At 44.0% G+C, this 22,659-nt stretch overlaps 1 protein-coding gene across 1 annotated transcript; it reads right to left on the reverse strand.

Annotated features, from left to right (window-relative positions):
- Nucleotides 1–3,794: 3,794 nt before the first annotated feature.
- Nucleotides 3,795–7,930, reverse strand: LOC143359556 (lysosomal acid glucosylceramidase-like). The gene is made up of 8 exons (XM_076797548.1): nucleotides 7,897–7,930; nucleotides 6,628–6,701; nucleotides 5,797–6,130; nucleotides 5,366–5,628; nucleotides 4,685–5,116; nucleotides 4,532–4,608; nucleotides 4,047–4,321; nucleotides 3,795–3,965 (listed from the first exon to the last, which is right to left on the reverse strand). The coding sequence occupies exons 1-8, from the start codon at nucleotides 7,911–7,913 to the stop codon at nucleotides 3,863–3,865; spliced, it is 1,575 nt and encodes a 524-aa protein (XP_076653663.1). The 5' UTR covers nucleotides 7,914–7,930; the 3' UTR covers nucleotides 3,795–3,862.
- Between the last annotated feature and the right edge of the window lie 14,729 nt (nucleotides 7,931–22,659).

Here is a 22,659-nt window from a genome sequence, read left to right on the forward strand (position 1 = left end):
AACTAAAAGTTTTTATAATTAGTAAGTCTTAAATTCTATTATCGGAAATTATAAATAAGCAGCTATTAGCTCGATATTATTCTCTATTGGTAAGATTACTTGAAGTTCTTACAAATAGAGAATAATACCGATTGCCCAGGTCTCCCCATGAGGAGGTTGCTGCACAAGAGACCCGAAAGGAAACCAGAAGGAATTCAATACGCCTCCTTCTGACTCCCTATCTTACAACGACGATTTACAATCTTATAAACTAAATTTCGCAGATCGCTAGATGAAAAAGGTCACTTTTCCACAGAAAGAAAAGTTCGCTTTTCCATTTAGCGTATGTCGAGAAATTATTGCGGGGCAAAAGGTATCAAAATCGAATCAAGCAGAAGGCTCTGATTCTTTCAAAGAGAGAAACAAAACCGAACCAGAGCAGAAGACTCTGGTTCGAGGGTGGCGCGATGCGTACAATGTTTGCAGAGCTTTCTGCTGACCAGTATACGATACCCGACGCTCCACACGGAGAATGATGACCAGGGACGCCTCCACCTTTTGGTAGATCAACCTAACCCCAACTACTCGCCACGAGCAACGCTGACGCAACAAGGCGACGAAGAGACTGATGGGGAATGAAACCCCTGCTCCCGGCGCGAGCCACGCCAGCGTTGACATGACTTAGGCAGACATTTTACGAAGGAAGGGTCCTACCTGGCGAGTACTGCTCCCTGACCATCATTTCCCAGTGCATCCACGCCGATTATCGCAACGTCGACCGGTTCAAAACTTCCAAACAAGGTCCGACACAGCCTTCTGCTGTGTCGGAGTTAACAATCGGGTCGAGCAAAGTGAAGTTAGGGCAATAGTTACTCGACATATTTACAACGACGATCTTAAGAATTAAACTAATTCTAACTTGCAATTATTTCGATGTCTTCGTCGATGTGTTGTTTGATGTAGTCTCTTCGTTCGACGACCAAGATGCTCACAGCTGTTGGATTTCAGCTGAAACAGACTAACAATAATTGGACACGATGTTGTTGATGTCTTCGTTCGTTGTCGATATTGTTGATGTCTTCGGTCGATGTGTTGTCCTCCGTCGATGACAAAGATGATGAGCTATCGTACTCCAGCTGAAGCAGACAAATCATAATTAGTCACAATTCCATAGAGGTACAAAAATAAAAGAAGACAACGAGAAGAAGTCCAAACGATGACGATGAAAATACTTTCGGAAACAACTCTAAACCCCGCACACGAGTGCGGCCTACCTAACATGCACAAGAGTGCGAAATCTATCCAGCTCACGAGAGCCAAGAGAGACAAGAATTCAACAAGAGTAGTTGAAGTCAGAACTTCAAACTACTGAAATGACGCTTCGGGTTCGCCAATACCCGTACTCACCCACGGCCCCATCCGTGAGTGAGCCCCCGAGGGACCTCCGTTCGGAGGAAAACCAATTTTAAATCAGATTTAAAAATTTTGGAATAGGAACTTGTGAAAGTTCAGAAGTAATTTTCAATTGGAAAGATGAACAATTCCAATAAAAAATAAATCAAGCGAAATTGGGACGCAACGACGTACAGGCTCGGGGCGCCCCGGGTTCGCCAATACCCGTACTCACCCACGGGACGTACCCGTGAGTGAGCCCCTGGGGGACCTCCGATCGGAGGAATATCAATTTTATGTCAAAAATAAAATATAATATAATTTCAAGGAGAGAAACTTTTGAAATGTCTCGACGCGCGCAAATTCGAATTAGAAACACAGAAATAATAATTGACGACGTTTGTTGAATGAACACGAATTCCAAAACAGAAAGTGTATATTTGAATTGTTATTTACAAAGCGCTGCTGAAAGTTAACCAAGGTGAGCGGTGAAAGCTTCTAAGAACCTCGCCGCTTTCAAGAAGCCTACCCCGAGCTAGCTTAAGGTGGACCAGGGAAGTGTTAAATGACCCTTGGTCCACCTTAAGCTAGATAAAGGTAGATCAAGGCTGGCCAGTGATGTCCAGTGCAGCTCTGGAAAATCCCTGGTCAACTGGAAGGTAGGCAAGAGTAGGCCGGCGTGGTCAGGGTGGGCCAGGGCAGCTCCAAGGTCCTACGCCCTTCTGGTCCCGCAGCACTTCCACTCCCTTCTGAGTGCGCACCTCGACTGACTGACTGAGCGCGGCCGCCGAGATCAGTTGCGCGGTGCGCGGTGCGCAACTCTCCCACCCCTATTCATTTCGGTAGATCTCGATCGCCGGGAGTAATTATAAATAAATTTGTTATTTCTGGCTGTTTAATGTTTATAACAATTTCTTTTGGTAATGATATCAATAAGCACTCCCTTGACCACCTTACCATCTAATTATTTAGAAAAAATAATTAATATGAAGGAACAGGGATATGTAAGGCGTGTGCCTTAGAATAAGTGTTCAAAATCAGGTTCGTGGCTGAGTCGTTTATTTAGCAATAGGAGTGATGTCGCGAGAGCGTCCGGCGTGGTTCAACTAAAACAGGCGATTCACTTCGACTCGCGGTTGAACTGTTATTGCGACTTAGCAACGACCGGACTAGACTCTAAGTGACTCGGCGGATAATCGGCTGTGTCTAGACTTCGTGACTGACTGCTCGCGTCGGTAGTCTGCTGCCTTATATCCTCGAAAATGCTTGTCGGCTGATTGGTGGAAGTCCTTGCGAGGAACTTTCACCAATCCGTGCATTTTGCATAACACGCCCCCGTTCCACGCCTCTCGTGCGTGAGAAGGGTGAGCGCGTCGTTTTGTTAAAAACTAATTTTGGTGATGCAGCGGGGTGTATTCCGGGCCCCGTGCCAAGTGCGGTACGTGACTGCTGGCTTACGTCAACGGGCCCAGCTTTCCCGGGTGATAGAAACCAGGCACGGGTCGCTGGGACACTCTAGGCTGGAGACCCTTAGACTACCCAAAATTTATGGCGTCCACTTGCGCTATTGAGTTCGTCGCTAGGAACTACAAGGACACATCTGTCCGCTAAATGGCCAAAAACGTTAAAGACGTTTTCTCACAAATAGCGTCTTATGCTGTGCAAACCATAAATCTTTCTTGGCGCTGGTGCGCTGAAGATTTCTCTTCCGGCGCCCAGCTAGCCGCTACAAATAGAACTTAAGATATAGAATAAATTTTGAACCATTAATATTCGCACGCATTAAATTATCGAGCACAATAGACTGATAAATTTCTTATTTCTCGCTGTGTAATGTTTACAACAACTTCTTTTTTCAATGATGCCGACAATCACTCCTTTGACCATGTTGCCATCTAATTTCTTAGAAAAGGTAGGTAATAGAATTCAAGGTACAGAATAACTTGTAAACCATGAACATTCTCACGGTATTTCATGTCGTGCGACACGAAACAGCAAAAGATGGAAAGACTGAACTGGCCTATTCCTACATCTCGTCTGTGACATTAGTTCCACAATATTAGTTCCGACCGATACGGTAGGATGTGACACAAAAATGGTAAGGGGGCTCTAGAGCCCCGCGGACGTGAGACAAAAAAATACATTGGGTGATTGGTCTACTCTTGTACCTCGTCTGTGATTTCACAGCGTTGTCAGCTTTATAAGTGCAATGTTGTCACATTATATTCATACAAAAACCGTCGATGCTCGCATCGAAAGCGTTCGAGCGGTTTCTTTCCTGTTTTCCAGAGCTGTCGAAATTCAGAGGCATATTGCTACGATAATGGGAATTTGCATAATCATTTATGGTCTCATAATAATCCAGAAATGTCTCGAATAAGACGTGAAAGCGCAAAGAAAGTGGATGGGATAAAAATGCACAATTTTTAATATATGACGTCTGCTCTAAGCTGTATTCTATATGTTTAGTATAGAATGGTCAGTAACAGTTTCAATTCCCATAGATAATAGTGTGCATAGACCGTGGCGGAAGTTCCACGCATAGCTTCCCTTTCTTCCTGTCGTTGACGACAACGTTCCTCGGAATATCCCATCTGTAACGCATGGGAAGTACGATAAAATACAGTTCGGCAAATTTCACAGAGAATACCAGGTTAGAGCTTATGAAACATTACGTGTTGAAAAGCACGACGACAATCTCGTTCGAGGGCGTAACGAACGCCGTGGATTTCACCTGGATGTCATCGGTGATGGCAATCCTGGTCGAACCTCTCTCGAGGAATCTGCTGAAGTGATGCAGAGCGTAATACATTGGCTGCTTGTAGAACTCGCCGGATGTCGCGTTTATTATAATGGGCGAGTCGACGTAATTGTGGATCCAGTTCGGTCCACCGGTCTCGTCCAACGCTAGGTTCCAATCAATCCAACCAACCGACCAGTTGTTCACATACTGAAAAAGTTCATGGTATACAAATATTAATTCTTTGCAGTCGACGTTATTTCATATTTCCGGTCCAAATTTCAATTAGTTCCAATTGCTCTTTAACATGATAAATTACGCCGTGAAAACAAGATAACGAAAATTTAGAATGCAATATTGTAAGAATGCCAAAAACTTTTCATTTATTATAATATATTTATGTACTATAGTGCTACGCACATCCAATATGCTCGACATATATCTCTCTCCTCGATCCCACGATCCCAGGTCAACGTGTTTATTAAACGGTCCAGTTCCTATTCATATTAAATTAAGTGTGTTATTTATCTGAGAAATCCCTCGATCTGGTAACGCAGTGATCGACGTTTGTACCTGTGCATGCTTCGGTCATCAGAATGAATTTGTCCGGGAAAGCGTTGTGCGTTTGGGTTAAGACATTGGGCGAGGAAATAATATCGGCGTAAAAGTGGACAGCTACACCAGCGGCGTAATGTAACGCCATTTCGTTAGTAAAAACTTTTTCGATGAACCAAGGCAGGAAAATCCTTTGGTCGTCGAGAAGCAGGATCTTTGTATTGTTGCGCGAAGACGCTGCCAACTTTGGTCCTAAATTGTTGCCAACCCAGGCACCAACGGTTTTTGACGTCCATCCCATGCTGTTCAGCGGGTCGAACGGTATGTAGGAGTTGATTGGTTCGTTTCCAGTCGACACTGCCCATACATTGATACCATTCTTGTAGTACGCATCCAAAAATTTCAATATGTAATCGGCGTAGAGATCGTAATACTCAGTCTTCAAGAAACCTGACGAATCATTGAAAAACCATTGTTATTTGCATGTCTTCTCGACATCGCAGGATCATAGCTCTACCCTTCTCCTTCTACGACGCTATTCCCCCACGCAGGTTCATGTGTCACAATGTCGCGTGACTAATAGGGTAATGGCAGAGAAAGGGCAACTTCAAAAGAAGGAGCGGGGTAAAGATTTTCTTGTTATAAAAAAATACATCCTCGTCTTATTTATTAAAGAAAACTGTATAGGGATATTCTCACCGTGTCCGTTAATCTTATCGTTGCTCTTCATCCATGCTGGAGCGGACCACGCGGCGCTAACCAATAACAACTCAGGATTCAACTTTTGAGCTTGCTGAATGAATGGTATTTTGTAATTGTAATCTTCGGGTGCAAGGGAAAACTGCTTCAGAGTAAGGTCGTTGTCGTGGTCGTCGTACGTGTAGGGTTTCGTCGAAAAATCGGTACCGCCGATCGGCAAGCGACCCAACGAGTATCTGCTTCCTTCTTTGCAGTAGTATGCACTGCAAACAGTTAACCAATTCAGTATCTTTATCATTTGTAAAAAACTTATTCTGATTTAAATTGAGTGTCGTGACTTACAAGACTGACTGTACGCAGGGATCAAGGTTCTACTGTACTTCGCTTTATTTTGACCGATTGAACGCTTATTACTCCGCTGTGCAACTTACCACAACAGTTTGTCCACAACAGGCTTCGACAGCTTCTTGAGGTTGATGCCAGCAGAGTCAGTGAACGCGCCGCCAAACCCTAGGATCTTCTGATATTGTTCCGAGCTGTCCACGTTCAAGGTGAGCGGGCCAAATAGTGTATTTGGGCAATCGCCGTATTGTTTTTCCGAGAAGCTCATTCGTCGGCCGTCCTTCGCCGAAACATACCAGTAGAAGCTTCCGTGCACCGGCACCTTTGGATTTTGTTCCGGCGTCTCGTCACAGTAGGTTGCATTGCAAACGCACACTATCTTATCGTGACCATAACTTTTAGGAACGCAGCCGTCCGACTGACCTATGATTCACACTTCTGCATAAATATCAACCATTCTCATTTGTTCCCTCCCTCGTGTGTACATTAGCGTGGACCTTATCTTTACCTTATCAACTATGACATTTTGAACATGCGCGTTCCAGGCGCGGCACATTGAGCGCGAAGTTTTGAAATGGAAATACAGTAAATTGTGTCCACACAGCCGCGAGGTACACACCGTGAGAGGCCGCCACCGCCGAGGAGTGTAACATAACACAGTCGGGTAGCCGGTGTGAGGCCAGTAGACCACTACTAATCCAGTAACCAACTCATATCGCCAGAACCGTGTAGTGGACTTATATCGAGAATTTACTGTATATCTTTCAGTTTTTCATTTGTGCAATTCTTGTTTGAATCAATTACGTAGCAAAAAGTATGATAAAATATCCCTTGTCTTCAGTGTCCAGATAATTTCTTTGTGTCAACTTCCTCCGATCTACTCTATTGTTTGAAATGCATAAGAAAACGCTGATACATACCTTCGGCCAGGAGAATGAAGCCAAAGAACAGTACAGTCTTCCACATTACTAGACGAATCGCTTTACAGCGGCACCTGTAACCAGGATTGTGTCAGTTTTTCTGGCAGCCAACTGTGCACGCACTTTATTCATATCCGATTATATCGCGAGGATGGATAACACGCTCCGCCCGGACACTTATCCATCATCGTCAGCAGTAACGAGAAAGTTGGAATTCTTATTGGCGCGGTCAGTTGTTTTACATAATTCATGCTTGCTCCACTATTTGGAGTCTACGAAGAATAAATAGCGAATGGCTATGGTTAACTCTTTCCTTACGGCACACAGTGGGCAATTTGGACAAAATCGGATTCAAAATCAAGGAACTTTCGATAGGAATGAGGTAGAGCAATGAAATTTTTTTTAAATGAAAGCTGCAACTTTGTAGAATATGGGAAAAATAGAGAGATTGTGGTACGAACGCTTTTCAACCTCGAGAAAATTCGTTAAACGCGCACAAATTCAAGAAAATTTTAGTTTTTCCAATACCACGCGCGGAAAAAATTTTTTTATAACATGCTATACATCATTTCCCATAGATTTTTTCACGCTGATTTCAAATCTGGTCTCAAAATTTGTCTACGACCTCAGGATTTTGCAAAAAATAGATTTTTGTGACAAAAACTAATGAAGTCATTTTTTAGTTGAAATGAATGGATGGTAATAATCTTTCTATTTTTCCCATATTCTACAAAGTTGCAGCTTTAATTTAAAAAAAATTTCATCGCTCTACCTCATTTCTATCGAAAGTTCTTTGATTTTGAATCCGATTTCGTCCAAATTGCCCACTGTGCGGCAGCCCGCTCCGCTGGAGTGACGCCACTGAACGGGTCACCGTCCCGCGAAGTGTACACTTTGCATGTCGGTATATTTCGATGTTCGGACTTATGTCTTTCAACGCTACTTTGTGATTGTCTTGTATGTACATTTTGTACCGATTATAGTCGGCACCTGTACACACAGGTTGTCTCGCGAACGCCGACTAGAGTCGGAACCCGTAACGAAAGGGTTAATAGACTTCCAATTTTCGGGGAACTGTCAGCGATCTAGAGTCGAACAAGTGTCTTCGAACTAGTCGCTTTAGACGTTAGACGACCGAAATAAACTGATTTATGTAGAAATATTCCGGGAAAATATATTATATTTTTAATGGAAAAATTCCGACTGTCTAAAGGTTAACGATGTTTCGGTGCACATTACTGCAACACTATACAACAGCCGGCTACTCACTCGATGGAACCCAACATCGCTCAACCACTATGAGATGATACTAATAACTGACTACTCGGCTAGGGGAGCACTGTTATTCTTAACAGCACTCGGTCGAGTATTATAAACGTATACACGCATTGAAATATTCCGTGGTAACGTCATTCGCGTAGAATTGTCTAACCTTGGTTACAAATGGGGAGACTAACAGAGCAAAATGAACCGGGACAGCAGTGCATTTATGCACATTTGTGCATATTTTTACATGTCTTTTCCACAGTGCATATCATAAATCTATTATCCCGTTCGAATGTTTAGAATTTGATAAATTATTGTGATAGATTGGAAGCATCTTTGTTTCGGGTCTATAGAACTGCTGAATATTCTTTAGACATTCTGAAATAAGAGGACGCGAGATGTTATTTATTTAAACTGTTTTGGGGTGTCAGTTTACAACAACCTAAACTGTTGTTGGGGTGCCGTGCACTCCGAGTGTACAGTAAGACCCCGTCCCGATGAGGACTCTTCTGGACAGGGTCTGAAGGTTAATAATTAATACCATCCATAGTACAAGGCGTATTGATTTTCCAAGCCAGCCAACTGAATGACGGTCTAATGATGAATCTAGATGACGTGCCAGAGACGTGCCAATGAATGGCGGCTCGCGTATAGGCACTGTGGAACTGCAGCACCCCCTATTTCCACTTGATGTTATCGATAACATTTAATATAATAAAAACATGGAAAATTCTTTGCATGGAACTGTGCGCTTCACAGTTTCAGCGGCGTGGTGTTTGACTGTTGTACGCATGCGCAAATAGGAAGCTGAAAATTTCTGGAGCAGCACCCCCACTAGTTTTAGCCACGAGCCGCCACTGCAGAAGAGAAAAGAAAACGCCTAGACGCAGACGCGCTTAGAAAAACCAAGATGCAGTCGCATACTTCTGACGAAGTTTCACGAATGGAGTATAAAAGGCCCCAGGATCGCAAAACGCTGCGTCCAGACGCGTTTAGGACCCACGTCAATCCTGTAACGAGTGTGTCTATTCGACAGGTGTGATTCCACTAACCAGCTGAAAGAATTGAATTTTGATTTTACATATTCACTGTTATGTAGACGGTCATTCATGCTGCTGTAAAACGTTGTCGTTATTAAAATGTACACAGTGGGCCTCGATTGATGGTACAAATTATAATAACTTATAATTGCTCGTATTTATTTATTGCTTATGATCTTAGTTTATTGTCACGCGATCTATAATGTATCGGAATAATTGTGAAAAGTATTTTATATATGTGTATAGAGTGAATATTCTGTAACATACTAATATATTACTTATTATACTACATTTTATACATACCTATATACTTTGCATATTTTGCATATTTTTCGTGCATAAATGTCAAATGCATGTTACATATTTATCGTGCATAAACTTCTGCAGTCTACGTCATAGAGATAGTATGGCTCAAAATAAGAAAAAATTAAGAATCAGTATTTTATATTTTTTTATTAGTTTAAAGTTAGTCGTCGATCGAAATCAGTTGATTTTTTAGCAATGAAGATTAGCGTAGACGCTTGTTATGGACACTTGAAAAATTTATTTGCAAGTTTGGTAAACATGATAATCATGGTGTTTACCTTGGTGTATTTTGAATGACGGTCGAATATCAACAAGAAGCTTCAAAATCTTTTTTAAGATAATAATCCAAGAATAGACTGCTAGATCGTGTTACTAGGTAATGTTTGTTGACTCGAGACTGATATTGCCGTTGCTATTAATAAGTTCATTAAGAAAACCTTAGAAAAACACTTTAGATGCGTAACATACCAAGTGGTCAATGAATGATAGTCTGATAATTAACGGAGGCTTATTGTTACGTTTTTTTAATCTCGAGGGAAGTGATTCGATTGTGCTACAGTGTAGAAATTACACTATAAATGTGTTACTGCTGCGCAAACATGGATTAAAAAATCTCATTTTTCTATTCATAGTACGTAAATAACCGCGTCACTCGTTTCCATTAATAAACTGTATTAAACAGATTGGACTGTATTGTCCAGATTTAAAAATAGATTTCCCGCAAATCGCGACTTAAAGGAAATATATGCAATTTCCTTCAAAATAATATGCAATTAAAAAAAAGTAAATTCCGCAAGCCCAAACAAAAACGCATTTTTCATTAACATTTATTTGTAAAACATAATGAAAACACTTCAGTTTTCAAATTTCAGGAAAAATAGTTTGATTTTGTTCCGACATTTTTCTAAATTTTATCCTACATAAAAGACGCAGGCTGTCCAGATCTACAGGTTTTGTTTAACATATTTTTCGATGCAGTAATTAATTTAGAAGATAAAACGATTTTGTGTGCGTTTAATCAGTTACTTTAATGTTTAAGGGCCCGGGAGCACGTTCTCCCGTTACCCGAGCGAGCTCAAACTTTGCACAGATTATTTTTTTCTTAATTCGGAGAATCCTGGGCGATACCTGTCGTTCAGTAAAGCGCTCTGGGCGCTCGCCATTCTTCAATATTTAAACAACGCAGATAAGAATGTTTGATTTAGCTGTTATGCCGCGAGAGCAGACACTCCCTTCGCGTTATTCAGCAAAGGAGGGCGTTTACCTCTTTAGTAAACGCATTCGCAGTTTGCTCTGTTGTGCATTACGTATGTATATATGTATAATACCTCTCCCCGGAATTACACGTTTCAGGTAGAAGCGTACTGTTGACGATGCAATTAATGGATCGACCGTATTATCTAAGGCCTAAGGTAAATGCGTCGCAAGCGTTACGAGACGGATGTTTGCATTTTTCGAGTGTAAAGATTCTGCACAATTGCCAATTACTCTGGTAAAATTGAAAGTCCTGACATCGAACGAAGCAGCACATTTATTAACATTAACCCCTTAACTTGTACGCTCGACTTAATTCGGGCGCGCTAAACAGGCCAAATTGTGCACACTCGAGATAATTAGAGAGGCGTTGTATTTTATGCTGCTATAATTTTTCACAGTCGAATATAATCGAGAATTGAAAATAACAATGTGAAAGCAAAGAAAAAAAATCGTTTAATTGATATTTATCGTTTACATGGGATTGTAAGCTATAACACTTATTTATTCAAGAATAAAATATAGCCTTTTTTCATGGAACAAAAGCGCAGTATATCAAAAATTGATTTTTTTGGCCGGTTTTTAAAAGAAAACTATGCGTTAAGGGGTTAATGCTTTATTCCGACTGATTCCTGTATCGATACGGCTGATGCTGCAAAAGTACAGTGATTTCCCTATATATGTCGCCAAGGCCTGGGTCATCCAGGATAAATGTTGCGGAATTATCCCCACCACCGCGGGGTATACCTCGTGTGGGGCCACGCAGCTCGTGAGGCCTCGGGCGCGGAGGAGTGTAAACATAACACAGCTCCGGTATGTCTCCTGGACGATACATGACGCGGGCAAGACCCGTGTTGTTGATCAAAATCGAGAATTTACTGTACTGGCTAAAATGTGTGACGTCAAGCCTAACCATTGGTTGCTAGCGAGGTCCCCTCTTGCCCCCGTGCCCTCCCGGAGCTCATCAGGTCATATCACCACATAACCTATAACGAGTATAAACGCCCTAATCGACGACTTTGTTTATAGAAGGGATGACTGTGCCCCAGCTGGATGCAGCCGGCACAAAGCATGATCCAGTGGCAATACCATATGATTTCTTAATGTGGAAATTTTGAGAGCTCTAAATTTACCTAATTTTTATAAGTTAATATGAATACTAAAGAGAGAAAGTACAGGTTATTTTGAGATACACGCCGGACTGACAATAATGATAAAAGAGGCAACTCGCTTCGTAGATAGTGAACATTATACAGGAAACAAGTTAATGAAAATACAAAGAGCTAGTTATCCAACATAGCATTTAATGTTTCAGCATTCAATTTTATTATCAGTTATAATTACCTCCTTATCATACAATGAATGTTAAAATCTATGGAGACGCAAAATGAGCGTACTGTCATAATCTACTAGACATCACACTGCTCAATTTAATCATTTTCTCGTTATACATAAAATCTTTTGAAATACATTTTTTGAGTAGAATGATTGTTTTTATTATAAACTTCGTATGTATAAACATTAAATGTTATATCAATCTAATCGTAATCAAATACCGCAATCAACGCACTTTATCAATATAAAAATTTTAATTAACGTTTAGCTCCTAAATGATATACTAAAAAATAGAGGAATTAACTTGTTTTTATATGTAGTATTAAATATCCTGAGTAGAGTTTAGTGGTCACCAAACTTGGAGTGCTCGATATGATATAAGACAGGCTTCACTCGAAAACTTCACCAAGTTTCGTTCTAAGAGTATAAATGCGATCTTTAGACACAGATTACAATCATTAAATTACAGCTATCATTTTGCTTGGAAATCATTCGTATTAATACCTAATATACATGTAGGATTAACATTGCGCTAGATTTCGATCGTGTATTAACTGTCCATAGAGCAACAATGGGTAATAATGTCCGTATACCATGCACAGTATAGTGGCTCTCCTTTTCGACATTTGAATTTCGTTTTACGCCACCTTTCAAAATTGTTCTATTTAATAAAAAAAATTTTGATACAGTCAATATTTTCAAAGATATTCGATAAAAACAATTTTATGAGTATTTAATCAATTATTGTAATGTTTAAGGGCCCGGGGTACGTTTTCCCGTTATTCGATCCAGCTCAGACTTTGCACAGATTGTTTTTATTAATTGAACAATCCAGAGGGGTGGAGTAAAAACTAAATAAAAGCCGCCATAATGCACAGGGTGCCTCAAACGTGAACGACAAAACTGCGAGGGCTTAATGTACGTCTAAAAAAAAAGAAAGTTATTCGTTATGGTTTTTAGGTGTAAGTAAGGTTTAAGTTTGGGGCACACGGTATATACCACATGTTGCAAAAGGAAGAAATTTTTATTATGTTGGGATATGTTTTTTATTGTCTTTGATCATCAATTACCCGTTTCTGTTTGTCCAAGCACGATCTTTGTCGCACTGCAATTACAGTGATTTCTCTATGTATGTCGCCAATGTCTGTATGATAAACGTCGTGGAATTATCCCCACTACCACGGAGTATACCCTGTGAGGGGCCGCGAAGCTCGAAAGGCCTTGAACGTTGAGGAGTGTAAACATAACACGGCTCGGGCATGTCTCTTGGATGATACACGACGCTGGCAAGACCCGTGTTGTTGACAAGAATCGAGAATTCGTTGTATATTGATGATATAAGTCGTTACAGGTGAAATCACAGTTGAGAGTAGAAATTCAGCCACATCGAACGTGATTCATGTAGGAAATACTCGAAATTCCGCCAGATATATGATATTATGAACTGTTACGCGAAATCATCTCTCTTCAGGTAATTGGAAAAGCAACTTTGGTGTACGGTATTAAGACGAGTAAAAACTATGTGAGATGATTTGTCGTTGCGCAACACACTTTAATGTACGTATCTCAGGTATTATTTATAAAAATAATTACTAAAAAACCTATACCCTTATCCTCTCTTCGTTGATACTGTTATTCAGCAACACGTACGTACCTCGCGTCACTATTAATCTGTGTTGTCCATTCACCAGCAACATCGAACCCCTTCTGATTGTTCGTTTGCCTAGTTCTATCGCTTCGTGTGTGAATACAGTGTTGTTGTAAACTTTCGCACAAACGGTAATTATGATTATTATACCGACTAGAATTAATCCATAAGAGGTACAAGGCACAGCAATATCGCTGAATGTCGTTGCTAAGTAGATCCACCTGCGGATTGGAGGTGTTAGTTCCTCGATGCCTTCTTCCACCCACATAATTGGGAAAACGATGTCCGGAAATTTCGACACCACGCCGATATTTGGCTGGTGCTCAACTTTCAAATTTAATTGTAGACGAACTTTCACTTCTAACGGCACTCCAAGTTTGTATGGAACATGACAAAACGATAAATATTATTTTAAACATAGTATAAAAATTCTTCTGCAGAGTGCTAATTTAAATATAGTATAAAAATTCTTCCGCGGAGTGCTAATTTAAACATAGTATAAAAATTCTTCTGCAGAGTGCTAATTTAAATATTGTAACGTAAAGGATTGCGGTGGTTGTGGAATGACAGGAGTTGGAATATCTGGAGACATAGAATATATTTTTCAAAAATGTTAGTACAAACGATGAGAGATAGGTTTTGTTATAAAATAGATTCTTTCAAGAGAGTGAGAGAAAAAGCTAGCAACGAATAATTTAAGAAAAGATTTTATATAATACGCGATACCACACCATCGGGCGTCCGGTTTATTTCAACCGTACTCTCCCTCTGGGAATACGACGACGGCGCGTTTTCGCCGGTTTTCTCATGTCCGATCAGCGGCCTGCCTTCATGGCTGTCCTCTCCGAAACGTACAGAGAAACCAGGCGTCCCTACTCTCAGGCGGCCAGGAAGCTACCCTGTTCTTTCCTCTCGGCGGGCGGCCGGCCTTCATGGCCGTCCTCTCCCATGTATCCCGAGGGCGTCCAGGTGCAACCCCTGTCCTCTCTTGGGCTGCTGGGCGTCCGATACCATTGCTTCGTACTCTCCCATCCTGTAGTGCGACCGGTCCAAAAATTGCCGAGGTTCTCGAGGGGATGGTATTTTCCCGATGGGGAACCCCCGACGTGCTATTGACAGACAACGGCACGGAATTCGCGAATAAATGTTTGCGCGACCTCGCCAAAGAGTACGGAATCCGACTTACTACAACACCCCCGTACCACCCGCAAGCGAACCCGGTGGAACGCGTCAATAGAGTATTAAAAACAATGATTGTAGCCTATATCGGAAGCGACCATAGAGAGTGGGACGTGAATTTGTCGCAGTTTCGATTCGCGTATAACACGGCACGACATTCAGTGCTACAGGCTTCCCCAGCCTTTTTAAACTTCGGGCGAGAACCGCGACCGGCAAAATGCGTGCGAGCGAAAGCGGAACCGCCTATCGACTTCGAGGTAGGCTCCACGACGAAGTGGAAAGAGCGAGTTGCCCAGCTGCCGACGTTGAGGAGCTGGGTAATCGAAAATTTAGAGGACGCGTACAACCGACAGTCGCGTCATTACAATTTGCGACACCGCGATCGGGAGTTCGAGGTGGGGGATAGAGTTCTAAAACGGCAACGCGTTTTATCATCGGCAGCACAGCATATTGCGGCGAAACTAGTTCCGAAATACGTAGGGCCAGTAATAGTAACGAAAAAGGTCTCGCCGGTAGTATATTACGTAGCGACGGAAACCGGCAAGGATCTGGGCAAAGTCCACGTCAGCGATCTAAAGGCGTTCATTCCATCACGAGAATGCACGGACTAAACCTAACAGGAAAGGTTCTATTTCAGTACTGCCGTGGACCCCATTATAACGATAACGAGAAAGCTGCCGGACCCTCGACCACCCCCGCCCGAGAGAATTCGGGGACCGCTCGCTTTGAGGAGCAACATCGATTTGCGCTGGAGCGTTTCCAGCGCCGGCAGGCTGAAGAGGAGGCCGCGGAGAGACGCCGGAGGAGCCTGGCAGAGGCCCCTAAGGAACCGCGCCCCTACGTTTTCCCCGCAGAGCCGCTTCGGATGGCAACATTGTTAGAGCTGCCGAAAGTGACTCCCCCACCAGCTGCCGTACAAAAAAGGGCCGGCCCGTGGGACGCCTGTGTCAAAGACCGGCAGAACGGCTGTTGGCGATGTAGTGCCCGGGACCACAAACATCGGTATTGCCCGGGCCCGGAAACAACATACTGCTTCCGGTGTGGCCGCCTGGGGTATACGATAAAATCGTGCCCGAAGTGTGGTCAGACGTGGAAGGCAGGCGGGCCACACCATCCTTGGGGTTACAAGGAGCCACGGGGGTAAACCCCTCGCATTTCCGAGCTGCCGGGGCCAGTGCCTATAGTCCCTCGCCACCCACGCGGAAAATCGCGGTCCAGAGCGAGCGAGGGGCCCTCCTATCACCATCGCTGCCGAACCGGTTGGGGAGGACGTATCCACCCTCACCCCGCCCCACCAAATTGCCAAGGGTTACAATCAGAAGTGGTCCCTATAAGGGATAGGTTTTGTTTTTTTTCCCCTTGTCTTCGCTGCCGATAAAAATACCCCAAAAGCCCAGAAGGCCAAAGGAACCAGAATTTACGCCAAAGGGCAACAGACATTATTTTGAGCTATAGATTAAGGGCAGAGCGCCAAACATCAAGCGGATATATATATTTTTTTCTTTAAAGTATGGGTGAGTGCGTGAGTGGCTGCCGGGTGAGAAAGGTGTGAAAGCGCGAGAAGCAGAATAGAATTTAGGTTAAGTTAGTTAGTAAGTCAGTTGCCGTGATAGAACCACTACGATACCAAAGAGATTATAAGGCTGCCGGGGGCACAAACGTTCCCCGGAATAATAAAAGCAATATTTCGAACATAACCACAAACTCGACTGTTCAATTTTGCGCGAAAATAACCCCTCGAACTCCCCCCTTTCGCGACCCGATTTAGCGCGAACAGAACTAAGGAGATGCCGGCCGGAAGCGGGAGTCTCGCCCGACTCTTTGTGATCTGTTTCGTAAGTATTTGTCATAGATAGTATTGGTGATGGGTATTTGTCTGTGACGATTCATTTTTTTTTTGTGTGAACCAGCGGACACTCCCAGATTGAGATTGCGCTGCCGAGCCTGCGGAAGCCTGGTCGGTGGCTGCCACCGGCATGGCCCGGTCTTCCCCGGGGGGGGGGGGGGAGGAGGAGTTGTGACGTGGCAAAATTGTCCACGTCCCTCAGATCGGAGATCGAAAGACCGGGCCGCCCTTTGGCAGCACCACCGCGATAACGGTGGTCGTGATCGGTCTCCCTGGGAGCGTCCGAGATCCCAGATCGGATATTGACGCGGTTTGAATGCCGCGCCACTTGGCGCGACACGAAGTTGCAGGACCGTGGCCGGGTCCCAGGGGGCATCCCGGATCCTTTTCCCAGCTCACAGGAACGCGGAAAATCCGGAGGGAAACTGTTCAGGGGACGGCTACGGAGGACGCCCTGCAGAAAGCCAACGAGAAGGACACCGAGCCCGGGCCTACCAACCCGGAGGCGCCGCCGAGGAATTACGGGTCTGAAGCGTACATCTTCTCGACCTCGTCGCCGCCTCGTCCCGAAAAGCTACACGCACCCGTCGAGGGAATGGCACGCGGTCTGTCTCCAAGGGAAGCGGCCAATCAACGCGCGTCACCAAGAAAGCGTTAGCCGATAGATCCGTAGCCGAGGGCCCCGTACCGCCGGACGCGGCCCTGACGCGCGAAAGCTAGCGATAGGTTCGAGCGTCGCGCGGGAGCAGGGAAGAGTAGGATAGTGGGGGACGCCTCGCTTCCGCGTTGGCGAGTCTTCGCGAAGTAGGGCACTGTGCTGCCGAATCTAGTCCGGGTTAGTCACTTTACCAGTGCGTCGATTACAAAGTACTTTCGAACATCGTCACCGCTGCCGAGGGTAGGCATTGAAAGAGCTGCCGAATTCCGGAGAATACAAGCCGCTAGGGAGCCCAGAGCTGCCGTCCAGAGAGAGCGAAGCGACTAGGAAGCCACGTGCCGCGTGGTAAGTGCCGACCAGGTTTATCCGCACCATTATAATTTTCGCGTTGGCTCGGTAGCGTTTTTGCGAATCGGCCGGACTTCGAGTCGAATTTAAGACGTAACCTCGCTCGCCGTGAATCGCGATCAGAATAGAATCGAGAAGGGGGTGAGGCCGTCGGTCGGTGAACGGACGGGGGGCCCGTATCGTTACCGATTTTTGGCGAATCCAATCTGGGGACGTCCCACGGTGGGACGACGCGACGAAAACCGTATCGCTGTTTCCGGCTAATTCCGACGGCCACAGTCATTTCGAATTTGCTGCCGCGTATACCATCGGAACCCGGTCGCTCCTCGACCGGCTAATTGCCACTCGTAGCTGCCGTACATCGCGCCTACGATCGGGTTCGACGCGTAGGAAAGTAGAATCGGGAGAAATAAGCGCGAGCGACCGTCCAACTGTCGAATCATTGTACAATACCGCGCGGGCTTCGTTTCCATCGCTGCCGGGTCGCCCCGGCAGCCTTCTGTAATCAGCAAGATTAATAAATGTAAAGTCGAAGCCCATTCTCGTCTATCTTTCTTTCGTGAGAAACCTTTCCGCCGCGGGAAACGTCCCGCATTCCCTCCGCGTAGAATCCTGGCTGCCGCTATTCAGGCCCTCGCGCGGTTCTCGTAGGTTCGGCAGAATAATTAGCGTCTCGCGTAATCTTCGAAATTGTTCGTGTGACACTTGCGAGTGTCTGGCGCCCGTTTTGAGTCCCGAACCTGGTAAAGTCTTCCGTCGGGGAAAAAGTCGAACCTACGGGATACCGTTTGTCACCGGGCGAAACACGTTCCGCGCGGCCGAACGTGCCTAACCCGTCGTGGCCCCGGTCTTCTTCCGTCGGACGGGTCGGAAAACCAGGGACCCGTGACAGTATAAAAAATAGCAAACAATACAATTATAATTAAAACTTAAAATGACAGACACTTTTCAAAACTTTTATCTCTACCTCTATGTTAGTGATACACAAACTGAAATTTCATCGAAATCGGTTGACGGAGAAAAAAACAACGTGCATTGCAAGATATAAGAATCTGTGTATCTGTGTGTTTGTACAAATAGCAATAATACTGCCACCAAATAGCTTTATATGGATAAGATCCGTCGAAAGTTAGTTTCATTACATAACACTTTTATTTCGTTACTACCTTTACTTGAATAATTGCAGTCCAGCATTAGAAGTGGTATTATCGGTTAAATAAGTAAAAAAATTAATTTTCTGTTTTTTACTACGGATCACAATAAGAACGATTGAATTTTGTCATTTCTTGAATATTGTATTTATTCTTTTTTTTTAATTCTATAACTATTACAGAATATATTTTGTTGAATAATCATTATTTTATAAATATCGCAATAAGTTCCAAATTAATTAATTACACCTATAAACTATCGATTATAAAATAATGATTACAATGGTGAATAATATGGAAAATAAGAAGGCAATAACAGTGTAATGAAATTATACAATAAAAAATAATTATTTTCATTCTACGCATTATACGTTTATTTATTGCCTATGTCACTGACGTTTCTTCCGTAATACACGAGCAAATGTTCTATTTAGGTAGCGAGCGCGGCATGTTTAGCGATGTTGGTATTTGAGATCAGTGATAGTTCCACGTTCTTAGTTCCACAACCGACGAGACTATCTCGACATTGGGGCCGTTACCGACCGCTCCCAGTACCCACCTGGGAACCACTTTGAGACTCGCAAGTCTGACACGGGGGCTGGCAGTCTTTATATACATATATCTCGTCGGTGACTCTGTCGACCTGGAACAGTCAGCTAGTGAACTACATGACGTTGGAACACAAAAAGTGTGTGTCTAAGGAAGCCAGATTTCACCACAGATGAGGTATAGGAGTAAACCAATCACCATATGGGGTTTCGTGTCTCACGATCTGAAATACCGACATCGTTAACAACAACTAGATTTCTTACGCCTTCTACGCTGACGAACGATAAATGTTGCAACTAGATCCACGAGAAGCTTAGACCATATATCTATAATAAATGGAGGGACCTCCGAACGGAAGAATAACAACTTTAAGCAAAACCTAACCCCAGCTCACGAGAGCCAAGCTAATAACCCCGCACACGAGTGCGGCCTAACCAACAAGAATTCAACAAGAGTAGAAGAAGTCAGAACTTCAAACAACTAACTAAAAGTTTTTATAATTAGTAAGTCTTAAATTCTATTATCGGAAATTATAAATAAGCAGCTATTAGCTCGATATTATTCTCTATTGGTAAGATTACTTGAAGTTCTTACAAATAGAGAATAATACCGATTGCCCAGGTCTCCCCATGAGGAGGTTGCTGCACAAGAGACCCGAAAGGAAACCAGAAGGAATTCAATACGCCTCCTTCTGACTCCCTATCTTACAACGACGATTTACAATCTTATAAACTAAATTTCGCAGATCGCTAGATGAAAAAGGTCACTTTTCCACAGAAAGAAAAGTTCGCTTTTCCATTTAGCGTATGTCGAGAAATTATTGCGGGGCAAAAGGTATCAAAATCGAATCAAGCAGAAGGCTCTGATTCTTTCAAAGAGAGAAACAAAACCGAACCAGAGCAGAAGACTCTGGTTCGAGGGTGGCGCGATGCGTACAATGTTTGCAGAGCTTTCTGCTGACCAGTATACGATACCCGACGCTCCACACGGAGAATGATGACCAGGGACGCCTCCACCTTTTGGTAGATCAACCTAACCCCAACTACTCGCCACGAGCAACGCTGACGCAACAAGGCGACGAAGAGACTGATGGGGAATGAAACCCCTGCTCCCGGCGCGAGCCACGCCAGCGTTGACATGACTTAGGCAGACATTTTACGAAGGAAGGGTCCTACCTGGCGAGTACTGCTCCCTGACCATCATTTCCCAGTGCATCCACGCCGATTATCGCAACGTCGACCGGTTCAAAACTTCCAAACAAGGTCCGACACAGCCTTCTGCTGTGTCGGAGTTAACAATCGGGTCGAGCAAAGTGAAGTTAGGGCAATAGTTACTCGACATATTTACAACGACGATCTTAAGAATTAAACTAATTCTAACTTGCAATTATTTCGATGTCTTCGTCGATGTGTTGTTTGATGTAGTCTCTTCGTTCGACGACCAAGATGCTCACAGCTGTTGGATTTCAGCTGAAACAGACTAACAATAATTGGACACGATGTTGTTGATGTCTTCGTTCGTTGTCGATATTGTTGATGTCTTCGGTCGATGTGTTGTCCTCCGTCGATGACAAAGATGATGAGCTATCGTACTCCAGCTGAAGCAGACAAATCATAATTAGTCACAATTCCATAGAGGTACAAAAATAAAAGAAGACAACGAGAAGAAGTCCAAACGATGACGATGAAAATACTTTCGGAAACAACTCTAAACCCCGCACACGAGTGCGGCCTACCTAACATGCACAAGAGTGCGAAATCTATCCAGCTCACGAGAGCCAAGAGAGACAAGAATTCAACAAGAGTAGTTGAAGTCAGAACTTCAAACTACTGAAATGACGCTTCGGGTTCGCCAATACCCGTACTCACCCACGGCCCCATCCGTGAGTGAGCCCCCGAGGGACCTCCGTTCGGAGGAAAACCAATTTTAAATCAGATTTAAAAATTTTGGAATAGGAACTTGTGAAAGTTCAGAAGTAATTTTCAATTGGAAAGATGAACAATTCCAATAAAAAATAAATCAAGCGAAATTGGGACGCAACGACGTACAGGCTCGGGGCGCCCCGGGTTCGCCAATACCCGTACTCACCCACGGGACGTACCCGTGAGTGAGCCCCTGGGGGACCTCCGATCGGAGGAATATCAATTTTATGTCAAAAATAAAATATAATATAATTTCAAGGAGAGAAACTTTTGAAATGTCTCGACGCGCGCAAATTCGAATTAGAAACACAGAAATAATAATTGACGACGTTTGTTGAATGAACACGAATTCCAAAACAGAAAGTGTATATTTGAATTGTTATTTACAAAGCGCTGCTGAAAGTTAACCAAGGTGAGCGGTGAAAGCTTCTAAGAACCTCGCCGCTTTCAAGAAGCCTACCCCGAGCTAGCTTAAGGTGGACCAGGGAAGTGTTAAATGACCCTTGGTCCACCTTAAGCTAGATAAAGGTAGATCAAGGCTGGCCAGTGATGTCCAGTGCAGCTCTGGAAAATCCCTGGTCAACTGGAAGGTAGGCAAGAGTAGGCCGGCGTGGTCAGGGTGGGCCAGGGCAGCTCCAAGGTCCTACGCCCTTCTGGTCCCGCAGCACTTCCACTCCCTTCTGAGTGCGCACCTCGACTGACTGACTGAGCGCGGCCGCCGAGATCAGTTGCGCGGTGCGCGGTGCGCAACTCTCCCACCCCTATTCATTTCGGTAGATCTCGATCGCCGGGAGTAATTATAAATAAATTTGTTATTTCTGGCTGTTTAATGTTTATAACAATTTCTTTTGGTAATGATATCAATAAGCACTCCCTTGACCACCTTACCATCTAATTATTTAGAAAAAATAATTAATATGAAGGAACAGGGATATGTAAGGCGTGTGCCTTAGAATAAGTGTTCAAAATCAGGTTCGTGGCTGAGTCGTTTATTTAGCAATAGGAGTGATGTCGCGAGAGCGTCCGGCGTGGTTCAACTAAAACAGGCGATTCACTTCGACTCGCGGTTGAACTGTTATTGCGACTTAGCAACGACCGGACTAGACTCTAAGTGACTCGGCGGATAATCGGCTGTGTCTAGACTTCGTGACTGACTGCTCGCGTCGGTAGTCTGCTGCCTTATATCCTCGAAAATGCTTGTCGGCTGATTGGTGGAAGTCCTTGCGAGGAACTTTCACCAATCCGTGCATTTTGCATAACACGCCCCCGTTCCACGCCTCTCGTGCGTGAGAAGGGTGAGCGCGTCGTTTTGTTAAAAACTAATTTTGGTGATGCAGCGGGGTGTATTCCGGGCCCCGTGCCAAGTGCGGTACGTGACTGCTGGCTTACGTCAACGGGCCCAGCTTTCCCGGGTGATAGAAACCAGGCACGGGTCGCTGGGACACTCTAGGCTGGAGACCCTTAGACTACCCAAAATTTATGGCGTCCACTTGCGCTATTGAGTTCGTCGCTAGGAACTACAAGGACACA

This window comes from Halictus rubicundus, chromosome 12 (genome assembly GCF_050948215.1).
Source record: "Halictus rubicundus isolate RS-2024b chromosome 12, iyHalRubi1_principal, whole genome shotgun sequence".
NCBI lineage: Eukaryota > Metazoa > Arthropoda > Insecta > Hymenoptera > Halictidae > Halictus > Halictus rubicundus.

What these genes read in the sequence shown, in the direction of transcription:
- LOC143359556 (XM_076797548.1), bottom strand. An exon ending in CTTCATTCTCCTGGCCGAAG is followed by an intron (nt 6,131 to 6,627) that starts GTATGTATCAGC and finishes TGTGAATCATAG; the next exon opens with GTCAGTCGGACGGCTGCGTT. An exon ending in GTTGTGGACAAACTGTTGTG is followed by an intron (nt 5,629 to 5,796) that starts GTAAGTTGCACA and finishes AACTGTTTGCAG; the next exon opens with TGCATACTACTGCAAAGAAG.